Below are 12790 nucleotides of genomic sequence, written 5' to 3' on the forward strand. Positions count from 1 at the left end.
CTTAGCATCATAGGGAATGTGTGATACATTTAAGAATGGATTCAAGAGCTGTTACAACAAAAATTTGGGACACTTAACCGGGGTGTAGTTCTATTTCATTGACTGGTAGTGTAGCACCCTTGATCATGATAAGCAGATTCTTATAGGCTTCAATATCAAAAAAGAATCCCTAGACTTAGAAGTTAAAAAGAAAAAAAAGGTCAAACACCCCTTCAAGGATGTAAATGACATTTTCATCAGTAAATTCTAACATTGGGGAATTTCTCCTAAGCAAAAAAATTGACATGGGCAAGATTTAGCTACACAGTGTTGTCTGTATTAGGAAAATATGGAAATAACCTAAATATCCTACAACAGGAGATTAATCAGTAAGTTTTTATTTATCCTTATTAGAGAATAATATATACCATTACAAATTGTATTGTAGAAGTACACTTCATGACATCGAAAGATAAACAGATACAGATGATTATCTGTGAATTAAAATAAAGTTCTTGTTTTAAAGCACTTTTTACAGGCTCCTATTGCCTTTAAAGTGTCATTCTGATCAATTTCTGAGACACATGAGGTGCAAACTTCCTTTCCCTGATCTCATTTTGAATATTCCAGTCTCTATATCAGGTTCTTAGAGACAGGACAAGCATCCATTTGCTGCATAGAGAACAGACTTCACAACTCAGGAGCCACCTGCTTTCTGCTCTTCTGGCTCCAAAGGTCTTGATTTCTGTAGTGGGTTACCACTCCGTCTGCCATTTAAAGCACCCCAACCCTTCTATGCCTTCCTGGGCTTCTGGATCTTCCATTTTTCTTAACAGCCAGCTAGGCTCCTTCCTTGCAGTTCCTCCTGCCTTTTTGCCTCTCTAAGTGACTGCACCCACCACACTCTGGGAAACAGCTCTGACCCATTCTTGCTGGGCTCTTGGGAACCAAGCTTCGTGTTATCACAGCATCAGATTCTAGTGCACCAGAATTGGATTAACCCATCCATTTCCTCTGTGGGAGGGAGTCAGTAGAGTGACTGACAGGTGGAATGCTGCATCAACCAGTCTATTTATAGCCTGCACCATTGCAACTGGGTGCTACTGCTGTGAAGGGAGAGCTGGGTGAGGGGAATGACACGGCCAGTCCAGCCTGGGGGAGCAATTGACTTCTGAGTCAGCAACTTTGGGGAAGGTGAGGAAAGAACCTGCTGGGCCAGAGTTCTGGATGGAAAATGAACACTCAGTCCAGTCTCTAGGAGTACAAGTGGGGCAAGGTCTATTTTAAAGCACAAGAGTTAAGTAGCTGCCCTTCCCAAGAGCCTGGGACCTGGGTTCCTCAACCCTTTGGCCACATCCATGGCCTTGGCCATCCCTAAGCAATTTCCTCCATGCTGCCCAGAATCTCTCTGCTGAGGACCCCAGGCAATACCAATGCAGCTACGAAGGAGCTCCCAATGCAAGGGCCATGTGAGGCTGTGTAGGTGGCCTAAGGCTGGAGTGCTAGCAGGAACAAGGCTACCCAAGCCCTACCCCAACTCAACAATCGGGGCTTCTCTGAAATCCTTTCCTTAAGGTCAGCTGAATGGCAGTTCCAAGGATGTAGACCCACAAGAGGGGGAGGTGCCTCTCTGCCATTGTTAGTCTCTGGGCAGGGACCTCAAAAGCCACGAGCACCTGCTGTCCCCAAGTGCGGCAGGGTGTTTTACAGACATAATTTCTCGCTGTAAACCAGAGAGATGGGGCTTCTTACTTTATAGTTGAGGAGACTGACGTTCCCAGTCCCATGTCAGGTGCACCTACAGCGACCAAACCGGGATTTCCTCTCTTCCGGCAGCCCCAAGCAGCACCCCAGGCAGATTAGGCTTTCCCTTACTTCGTCAAGGGAGGTGAGTGCCCTGGAGGTGGGTCACCGCTCGAGAAGGGGGGATTATAAGGGACCAGGCCCTTCTTTCTCGGCACACCATGAGCAGGCTTGAGGAACCAGGCTAGTTTACGGGGATTCAATCCCGGTATGTTCATCCTGAAGAAGACGGCAGGTGCCCGGGTAACCTCCTCACCTGCGCTCAGAAGACAGAAGTCCCCCACCCCCAGGAGAGGAGGATGAAGAGTTGGCCACAGGATCAAGCAGGTTGGGAGAATACGGAGTGAGGGGAGTAACTGCGGGAGGGGACCTTCGGCTTTCCAGGACAGCTTTCTCCCGGGCTAGCTGGTGTGGGGGTGGAGTGGGAGCGGACGGGGCGGGCCCGCGGTCGCCCCAGGGCGGCGGCGCCGGGCCGGAGGGGGTGGGGAGGAGCAGCCGCCCTGTACTTCCCCTTAGCCGCTAGCTCTACAACAGCCTGATTTCCCCGAAATGATGGGGCGGCACCGACCAATAGGCGCCCTCGCGGCTCTTTAGGAGGCGGGGCCGGGCCTGGGTTGGGGGAATCCCGCTAAGTGTTTAGATTTCTCGCCGGCGCCGCTGCCCCGGCAGAGCGCGCCACTCCTTCGTCGAGGCAGGACGTGCGCCTAAACCCGGTCGAGCAGAGGCCAGCGGGAGCTGTGCCAAGCCAAGGCCAGCCGTCCCCAACGGCCCCTCGACCCGGGCATCCTCTGCCTTCCCGCGCTACCTCCCGGAACTGCGCTCCCGGCGCGGACACAGCTGCCCCCAGCCGCGCCAGGACCTTCGGGCGCCGCCGCTGGATCGCGCCCGCTGCAGAGGTGAGCCCGCCTTCGCTGCGGGGGGGACCGGTGGCGTCGAACAAAGGCGTGCAGGGCACCAGGAAGTGGGGGCCGACAACCCCAGCCCGGAGAGTCGCGGGCGCGCGGCGTTGCCTGGGCCCCCGCGCGGTCTTGGGAGGGCGCTGGAGGAGCGGCGAGCTGCAGCGCGGGGAGGGCGGGCCGCGCGGCGTGGACCGCCCACGAGCCGAGGTTGCCGGCGCCCGGCCGCTGTCGCAGATCTTTGTGCGCGGAGCCACCCGGCCTTCTGGGTGGCTCGGTAGGTTTGTCGCGCGCATCCGTGAGCGGTGCCGGGGACTCGAGTGTACGTCCGCGCGTGGGCGCCCTGTGCTCCTCGCGCGGGCTTTCGGCGGTCCCAGCTCTTCGCCCAGGCCTTAGGTTTCAGGCCGTATGTGCAGGTGTTGGGGGCTGGGGCTTGATGCCCTGGATGGCTGGCGGACCTGCTGGGGCTTTGGAAGAGGCGCCACAGGTGTTCCTTCCGCTACCAAGCGGAGGAAGGGAGCAGGGCCAAAGGGTACCTTGTCTGGAGCAGCGTAGATTAGATGGGGGTGGGGTGGGGGTGAGGGTAGAGTGCGGGGTGACTGCCTGCCACTAGGGAAGATGCACAGCTAGTGGTAGTGGCAGAAACTCAAGTAGGGGAATTTATTGGCATCAACCAAAAGAAGCCTCTCCCTTCCCAATGGATTTGAATTTGGGAGGAAAGTTCTGGTATTAAGATATCTGTGTATTTTATCTGTTTTTCCTGCACATAAATCCTGAAACTATCACTTGCATTCCTGTCTCCTCCCAAGAGTGTTTAGAGGAGTGTGGGGGAAGGGGCTTAAGTGTTTTTGCCCAAGATGTTGAAAATATTTGGAGGGCAGTTTTATAACAGTGAAAGCCCCTTCCCCCATGATTGTAGTACTTGGTACCTGGTGGAAGGCATAGGAAAATAACTGAATGACCTTGGAGGGGTGGGGGTGGGGGGAGGGGTGGTAATAGGTGGCCGGCAAGTAGTGCCTAAGGGGCTGCTCTACAGACTCCAAACCAGAGCCTCTGTTTTCTCTTTACAGCAACATGCCCATCACTCGGATGCGCATGAGACCCTGGCTAGAGATGCAGATTAATTCCAACCAGATCCCAGGGCTGATCTGGATCAATAAAGTGAGTATAACCTTTTGGGTTTTTCTGCTGCTATTTTAACACATGTTCTTTGGGGGACCAAGGGTTCAGATACAGCTCAAAAAGGGAAGTGATGGGGAGGAGGCAGATGTGCTTCCCAGTGGGTCCTGCGTGCAGGGGGGATGCAAGACCCAGCCTTGGACTGCACTTAGCCAACTTCTGCCTTCCTTTTTCAGAGTGGAGGGGGCACTCACCTGAGGGCACTGACAGTTTCTAGCAGCAGGACCCTCCCAGCATCTGCAGAGTCAGAAGTTCTGATCTCTTCTGAGGGAGACTACAAACACACAGCATCCTACAGGGTTCCCGTCAGCTAGGAGACAGAGAAGTGGGCACTAGTGACAAGAAGTATGGCTGGTTCGGCAGCAGACCCAAAAATTAACCTTGCACCGTTGGCCCAGGCCCAGGAAACCTCATGCTGGTGCACAAATGGCAACACAGACCCTGCAGACTTAGTAATAATAATAATATTAATAATGATAGCTCATGCTTAGCGTACACTCCCTACAAGCGAGTGTGACACTGTGCTAAGTTTTTTACTTATATTGCATTACTGAGTCCTCACAGTAGCCCTGTGAAGTAGATCCTATTAATATCTCCATTTTCAGATAAGGGAACTGAGGCACTGAAAGGTAAATAGTGAGTTCACAGAAGAAGTGATAAATCCAAGATTCGAACCTGAATAGTCAGACTCAAAAATCCATAGCATTAACCACCAGTCATGACAAAAGTGAGGCTTAGTCTTTATATTTGTCACTGTGATTTCTCGTTTCACAGAGACCAGTGAGGGACCAGGAGTTAAAGTGACAGTGCCAGTGTCACACAGGTAGTCAGCATCCAAGACTGGCAGAGGGCTCCCACAGGTATATGGCCAGGACCCCCTGTGTAGGAGCCAGTGGTCCCAGGTGTCCTAAGCAGCCCTATATGATGGGTGGAGTCCTCCCTTCCATGTTGGTGCTGAAAGCCAGAGAGCATCCCAATGTGCTCTGTGTGGGTCCCACACATCTGTAACAGGCAGAGGGAGACCTTTGCTGAGCTGATGTTGCCATAGCTCTTCAGAACCCAGAGCCCCTACTGAGAGATTGAGAGCTATACAGTTGTCTGTTTAAGCCATTCTCAGGATGGGTCAACCCAAGCCAGATGTCAGGGTAAAAAGGGGAAGTCAGACTTTTCCCAGACTTGGGGGGCTGGGCAGACTCATGCAAAAAGCCTGTGGCCTCTGAGATAACACAGCCTTGTGTGTGTGTGTGTGTGTGTGTGTGTGTGTGTGTGCCGTTCAGGAGGAGATGATATTCCAGATTCCATGGAAGCACGCTGCCAAACATGGCTGGGACATTAACAAGGATGCCTGTCTGTTCCGAAGCTGGGCCATTCACACAGGTGTGTGCCCTGGTCTCCAGCCCTGAAGGGTCCAGGGAAGAGACAAGGGGAGTCACTTCTGTTAACACAGAGGTTCTTTGTTGGGGTCTCTGAGTTCCTGAGACTGTGTACAGAATTGGGGGTGAGGAGGGGGCAGACTTATATTTCTGGGGGAAGAGGTCCATCATTTCACCAAGTTCTTAAAGGAACTTGTGAAGTCAGTATCTTAGAAAGCATGTTTCAAGGAGTTCGTGGCTGGTTGAAAGCTCCCCCTGGCACAAGCACTTGTGAGCCGGGATACTGAAAGAGACCCAGGTCTTTCATTTTCTTGATGATCACCAAGGTCCTGGCCCAAGGCCCATAGAGTTAGCAGCCTCCTTTTATCCTTGAGGGTTGGGGCTCTTGGTCCATCTCAGATCAGTCAGCACGCCTATCAGTAACTGTTCTTTGATGCCTACTCTTTGTCCACTCCTGTGTTTGGAAATATCAGATAAACCCTAGTCCCTACTTGCTCTCTGACTGCTGACAGCCCAGGCAGGGAGACTGGTCATGGTATAGCACCAGTACAGCACTTTAGGACATATGGGCCCTCTAGTGCTTCTGGCTGGGCCCTTCGGAGAGGCCTGCTGAATGTGTCTGAGCCGAGCCTGGGCATTTGAGAATTCCTGAGGCCTGCAGATGGTCACTCAGGAATACTGGCTATTTGGCCAGTGTGGGTCTCTGGCAGCATGACAGCTCAGGGCTACTCTTGTCTTCCTCCTCCCAGGCCAGAGGGCAGCTGAAGATCCCCACCTATGGCCCTGACAGTCCTCTTCCCTCTTCTGCCCACTAGGCCGATACAAAGCAGGGGAAAAGGAGCCAGATCCCAAGACGTGGAAGGCCAACTTTCGCTGTGCCATGAACTCCCTGCCAGACATTGAGGAAGTGAAGGACCAGAGCAGGAACAAGGGCAGCTCAGCCGTGCGGGTCTACCGAATGCTCCCGCCCCTCACCAAGAACCAGAGGAAAGGTAGCCAAGAGCTCTGGGTCTTTGGGTAGCAATTGGTGGGGGGGTAGGGAGAGGTGAGAAGGGCTGCTGGGGCTGATGTGCCTGTCCCAAGACTGACAGCCTATCTGCTTCACAGAGAGGAAGTCCAAGTCCAGCCGAGATGCTAAGAGCAAGGCCAAGAGGAAGGTGAGTGTGGTCCTAAGCTGCTAGTCTTTGGTCTCCTGGGAGTCAGGGTGGGCAGGGGAAGAAATGCCACAGCAAGCCTGGGCCTGAGCACCTCCCTCCTGTTGCAGCTGTGTGGTGACTCCAGTCCTGATACCTTCTCCGATGCACTCAGCAGCTCTACCTTGCCGGATGACCACAGCAGCTACACCGCCCAGGGCTACATAGGGCAGGATTTGGAGGTTGAGCGGGACCTAACTCCAGGTGAGCTGGGCCGGGTCTGGCATGAGAGCACCTAGGTCACGGGGATGGCTCCTTCTCTTGGGTTTAGGGAGCACTGTGCTTGAGGACAGTAGCCAGTTGGAGCAGGCAGCAGGGCCAGGGCTGCTGGGTGTCCTGCAAACTGAGAAAGCCCACAGTTCTGACCTGCGGTTTCTCCTGTCCTTCAGCACTGTCCCCATGTGCCGTTACTAGTACGCTTCCTGACTGGCACATCCCAGTGGAAATTGTGCCCGATAGCACCAGTGAGCTCTACAACTTACAGGTGTCACCCATGCCCTCCACTTCAGAAGGTATGTGCTTTTGAGGACTGCCTGCCTGCCTCTTGTTTGGGCCCTGGGAAGGGTTCCCTGAGGGAGAGAGGATGGATGCGCAGAACTCCACCAGGCACTGACGGAGGTCACTGTGCTAGAGAAAAGAGAGAGGTAGCCGGGGGCTGCACCTTGGTCCTGATGGCTAGTTTTCCTGGCTCCTCTGCAGCCCAGTCTCTGAGGGTGAGGAAGGAAGCAGGGGGGTGGGAAGAGGTGTGGCTTCGGGGTTCGGGAGGCTGAGTCACTAGGACTGTGTCCTGTTCTGGCATCTCTGTGGTCGCAGATGTCTGCTGGGAGGCAAGTGTGTGTGCGTGCATGAAAGGTGACGGCACTGGTGGTGCCTGAGCTGCAGAGCTGAGCCAATTTCTCTGCTCTTCCCACCCACAGCCACAACTGATGAGGATGAAGAAGGGAAATTAACTGAGGACATCATGAAGGTAAAGCCCATTCCTCCCTGGGCACTCTTTCAAAGTGGCTGCTTAGGAGAAAGAAAGCCACTCAGAGCCTACAAATCAGAGGGCGTAAGCAGTGGCTCCTGTGACTGGACTGCTTGCATAGTTCTACAGGTGTCACACCTATGGTGCCCTCCTCGGCTACTGGGAGAGACACCGTGGAAGTGAGGATAGGAGGGAGGCCTGCTCTCTGACCGGCTGCCCAGGAGCAAAGCTCCAGAGCCTGAAACAGTGCTGAGTCAGCCACTCTCTGCACCGGGTCCCTGGCCTGCGTCCTCTGCCCCAGCACGCCCCAGGCCTGCTGCCCCGCTGGCCTGGGCAGTGCACGTTAGGTTTTCATAATCAGCCTTTGGGATCTGTAATCTGATGGGGTTTATTCCCTTTTTTTTTTCTTTTTTTTTTAAAGCAAATTATTCTCCAGGTTTGTTTTTTTTTTCTTTCTTTCTTTCTTTCTTTTTTTTTTTTTTTTTTGCTTCAGTTTTAAAAGTGAATATAAAAACATTTTTACAGTAGTTGTACCCAGGCTCTGTTTCATTAGCTTAGAAAACTTGAAACATAGCTGTAGCTCTTTATCTCCAGGTTTTCTAGACATCTTTTCTTGAGTCATGATGCTACCCATTGCGTTAAGCCACATTCCCAGTTGGTATGTCCTCCTCCCCCAGCTGAGGGGGAAAGTCTTGGAGATTCTGTGCCAGAGGGTAAATGTGGGAGTGGAAGTCCAGGGCAGACCCTCCCTTCCCAGGCCTCTTCCTAGCCTCATTCCACAACTACATCTACCTGAGAATGTGCAAAGGGCCAAGGGTATGAGGCTGGCAGGGAAGCTTTGGCTTACTGAACGCAGGGCCAGAGGATGAGTCTGCACTGGAAGTAAGCTGATGGCTTCTTGTTCCTCTGTCCACAGCTCTTGGAGCAGACAGGGTGGCAGCCAACAAACGTGGATGGGAAGGGGTACCTGCTCAATGAACCCGGAGTCCAGCCCACCCCTCTCTATGGAGACTTCAGCTGCAAGGAGGAGCCAGAAGTTGACAGCCCTGGAGGTAAGAAGTCCCTGGAGCTAAGGATTTCTCCCACAAGGGAGAAGCTTGCAGGGGGTAGGAAAGGGGTGGGGACTGGGCCAGGGAGCAGCAGAGGCAAACCACCTTTCTTAAACGCTTCTTGTGAATTGGCTGCTGCTCCCAAGTACTTAGGTTTGCCTAAAGATGAGGGGGGGCTTACTGCTGCGGGTGGGCAGTAGAGGCAGCTGTGTCCGTGGCTGGGATAGGCTGAGGGGGTGGGAGAACACACCTGTCTTCATCCTCCATCCTCATACAACCTTCTTCACATCTTCTAGGGTATATTGGACTGATATCTTCAGATCTGAAGACCATGGACCCCAACTGGCTGGAGGGCCTGTTGCCCCCAGTCAGACTGCCCTCTATCCAGGCCATTCCTTGTGCGCCGTAGCTGCGCCCCAGCCCCCTTTAACTCCCCTAGGCTAGCAGGACCTGGCATCACGGTAGCTGTGATGCAGAGAAACAGGACTCCTGTGGGCTCCTTGACATGGCAGAGTGTTACTCCACTGCTGAGCAGGGATGGGGCCTCCCTCCTTAGGATAGTAACCTCTTGCAGTCAGTCAGGCCATGGTCTGGGCTTATCTTGCGGGGTAAAGCTGGCCCTGGCTCCTGGGAAGATGGGGTTCTGAGAAGGACGTGTCAGGTGGAGGTCTCAGAGAGGAGTCGGCCTCCAGCTTTTCCCTCTAAGCCCAGCTGTTGAGAGAGGGTCTCACTGTCACTGAGGTGGCCCAAGGGAACAGACCAGTGACCTCAGAAAAACACAGCACTGACCCCAGGGCTGGCTCTGCACTAAGAGACGATTGCACTAAGTGAATCCTGTTCCCAAAGAACCCCCCCCTTCCCAGCTGAGCCCTGGGGACTGTTCCAAAGCCAGCAAAATGTGAAGGAAAACGGGGCCCTGCAGGACAGTGCTCCCTCAGCCTCAGAGGAGCTCTGTCCTGCTCGGGCTGAGGGGCTTGGGAAAAAAAATGGCACTTTTTCTGGTGGACCTTGCCACTTTCCTGATCAAGGTGTACACTAACGACCCCCCCAAGCTCTCAGCCTTGCATTTATTTATATTGTGCCTTGCCCTGCGCCCACCTGCCCCCCTCAGGCAGGCCCCGGCAGCCCTCAGCAGGCCCTGGGAGGGAAGTGTGAGCGCCTTGGTATGATTTTTAAAATTGGAAATGTCATCTAATCACTAAATCATGTGTGACCACATACATACATGTGTGTAAATATGTACATTTGTCTTTTTATAAAAAGTTAATTGTTTATAAAGGGTGTGGCCTTTTATTTAGAGATAAACTGCAGATGGTTTTCCTTTTGATAGAGACATTCTGATGAACTCATTCTGGGCATCCTGCCTGCACTTGACTGGGGGTGAGCAGTGACATGCACCTATTGCAGAAGCCGTGAGTTATGTTCACGGAGAAGGTGACAGGAAGAGGGGACAATCCTAGCACACAGACATGCTCATATAGATGCAGTCTATAGATGCAGTCACTTGCCCTTGACTTTATAGCCAGGCTGTGAGTTGAACTGGGGCTCCAAAGCCTGAGGAGTGTTAGGTTTTGAGTTCTGAGTACCTTGCCGTGAACTTTATGTCCTGCTAAACTCAAATCCAAGTGTAATCAGATGCTACTTCAAAAAAGTTAACACCTGGTACTGGCCTGGTCATGGACAGCCACCACAGACACCAGCCCAAAACCGGTTACGGAGGCCCGTTGTGCTAGGCATTACCTGTCTAGTTCTGATGGACATGTCCTTTTTCTACACTGTCCACTATAGTAGGCAGTGGCAAAGTCACATGTGTCAACTGAGTGCTTGAAATGTGGCTGGTGCAATGGAGCAACTGAATTCTTAGTTAAAATGCAAATAGCGCCTGGTGGACAATGGCTACAACATTGGACAGTACAGATAGATACTGGATTGGGAACAGATCTGAGAGGCAGAGGCTGGGGCGGCTGGTGGACACTAGGGACAGACTTGGGGCTATTTATCTGCCAATTCAAGAGTATTTTGCTATTTTCATGGCCCGCAATAGCTACACTGGTGCTGAATACGAGCCCTACAGTGTACTATATGACAGGTCCATGCACAAAAGTGTTAGGAAAACCTTGGATAACCTCACATGAAGCAGGTTTCCTTCGTTTCTTCTCAGGGTTCTGGCTGAGTTTAGGCACACAAAATCTCTGTGAAGGAGTATGTTTCTGAAAACCACAGGTTGAGAACCACCACCATATGGCAGTACTCCCCTCAGATAAGGCCTAGTTAAAAGAATGACTGAGGGGGAGTTCTGGATATGGGCTTTTTTCATGTCTCCCCACCCCTGGTCCCTGGCCCTGAGGCATAAACAGTACCCAGCAGCAGGCAGGCTGGCCAAGAGAAATCAGCTGATGGCACTAGCATCATCTAGGGAGTGAGGTCATGGCAATAAGGGGGTTACTCAGGGAATCTAAGCCCTGTGGACACTTCTCCCCAGTCTTAGTCTCAGAAATTGCTTGGACTTAGTTGCCCTTCCTGGGCCCAGCCCTCTGGAAGGAGTCTGGACCCCTGGTGGGGAAGGAAAGGCTGAGTGAGAAAATGATGAAAAACCTAGAAAATGGGCAAGGATCAGTCTGACATATTCTGCCAAGCTCAGAAAGTATTGTTGCTTGATCTTGTCATGCCCTGTAAGTAGCAGGTGGCCTCCAGTCTCCAAAGCCAAGGCGAAGTCCTGACATTTTCTAGCTCTTATCTGCAGAGTCCTAAAAAGTTGAGAACGCCCTGATATGTCTAGGGAGGAACTCCCAAACACTACTTGCTCCCCGTCACAAGGCAGCTGGGCTCTGGGGACCAGGCCTGGAGAAGCAGTGTGGGATAGAACCAGAACTTCCAATCTGTCCCATCACACCCTGCCATGGACCTTGGCCCAGGCCTGATGGGGAGACAGTAACTGTGACAGCCTCTGACACTAACTCATGAGCCAGTCAGTGGCTGAACAAAGCAACATCAATATAATGGGAGCCAAATTTGGTCATAATAGTTTAAGGTCATTCTTGGGGTCTGTTAAAGCTTTTGTGGCTCATTCCCAAGAGTTTTGGCCTAAGCACTAATGGTGGAAACTCCTGACTAAAGAATTTAGGAGGTCAATGAAAGATCTGTTTTGTTGGAGTTGTGATAACATTGTCATTAAGACCACTTTCCGTTGGGGTAAAGTGGCAAATTGGGGCATGGTCATACCAGCTAGAACTCCTGTTAAATCTATGGACATTTGGGGCCATTTCTGGTTAGTCATAGGCATTTCATTGCCTTACTCCAAAGGTATCACTTTAACTGGGTTGGTTTATTCATTTAGCTCACTTGATAATAGCAAGAAAAAGAGGCTAATATGTTAGCTGCCCACAGAGAGGGTCAAGGAGGCAGAAAATCTTCAGGGAAGACAGATACAAACCATACCTACTTGATGTATCAGTCTTCAACATCTGTCAGCGGGCTGTGTGCAAGATAAGAGCTTCCTCAGATCTTTGGAGGTTTTAGGCAGGGACTGCCAAAGACAAGGGAATGTCCTGGGCCTGGTTAGAGGTGGAATCCTTTCCTCTGGAAGTGAACCCTGCTGGGTGTGGGGGCTGGGCCATGCTCAGCCTGTCATTCTCTGGGACCATTTGGTCTTCTTCTTATGCAGAAGAAGATTCTTATGCAGAATCTTCTATATGCAGATTCCAAAATTGTATTCACAGGGTACAGATTTCCTCAGCAGCCTTGTGGAAACACCCAGGTAGCCTTTGTCTCTGTCAGATGTAATGTGCTTGCTTAACTCAGGCAGGACTCACCCTCCATGGTGAGGATGCATGAAATTCATTGGACCCCCGCACTGACCTCTTCCCACTAATGCCAGTGGTCACAAGGACAAGAGAACGGGGAGCTGGTGCACTCGCTCTTCCAGGATTAAGCCTACAGGGCAGAGTGAGGTTTGTCTTTGCCAGCCAGGGTTCTCTTGTGAGGCCAAGTCTAAGGCAGTACAAGGGCATAGCTGGCTGGCCATGCCATTTTCCTAGCTCCAGGCAGCTCCCAAGAGACCCATTTCTGCTGATACTCTGGGGGTAGGGATTGTAGAAGCAGCCCCCACTTCTGTAGGCTTAGGGGGGGGCGGCAGGCCTAGGGAGTCTATGCTAACAGTTTAATTTCAGTTGGGGGATACTAGAGGTAATGAGGCAAGGACACAGGGATTGGTTATAAGAGGAGAGGCAGAAATCCAGCCCTCCATCCCTCCTCCAGTTCCACAGTCTCACCAATGAGAGGAATGGGGAAGGACCTTAAAGTCTGGCTAGGTAATGACAACAAAGGTCTGGGGTGCTCCCTCTGCAGCAGG

At 52.2% G+C, this 12790-nt stretch overlaps 1 protein-coding gene across 2 annotated transcripts; it reads left to right on the top strand.

Annotated features, from left to right (window-relative positions):
* Positions 1 to 2298: 2298 nt before the first annotated feature.
* Positions 2299 to 9847, top strand: LOC111140921 (interferon regulatory factor 1). Of its 2 annotated transcripts, XM_022493184.1 has the most exons (10): positions 2299 to 2678; positions 3749 to 3839; positions 5135 to 5234; positions 6046 to 6222; positions 6338 to 6387; positions 6495 to 6627; positions 6813 to 6935; positions 7341 to 7390; positions 8307 to 8442; positions 8736 to 9845. In XM_022493184.1, the coding sequence occupies exons 2-10, from the start codon at positions 3753 to 3755 to the stop codon at positions 8846 to 8848; spliced, it is 969 nt and encodes a 322-aa protein (XP_022348892.1). In that variant the 5' UTR covers positions 2299 to 2678; positions 3749 to 3752; the 3' UTR covers positions 8849 to 9845. The 2 variants fall into 2 exon arrangements, with proteins under 2 accessions (XP_022348892.1, XP_022348893.1); XM_022493185.1 differs by lacking the exon at positions 2299 to 2678 and having other exon boundaries at positions 3131 to 3839; positions 8736 to 9847.
* Positions 9848 to 12790: the final 2943 nt, after the last annotated feature.

The sequence above is a fragment of the Enhydra lutris genome, unplaced genomic scaffold, assembly GCF_002288905.1.
Source record: "Enhydra lutris kenyoni isolate GAN:26980312 unplaced genomic scaffold, ASM228890v2 scaffoldscaffold5, whole genome shotgun sequence".
Lineage (NCBI taxonomy): Eukaryota > Metazoa > Chordata > Mammalia > Carnivora > Mustelidae > Enhydra > Enhydra lutris.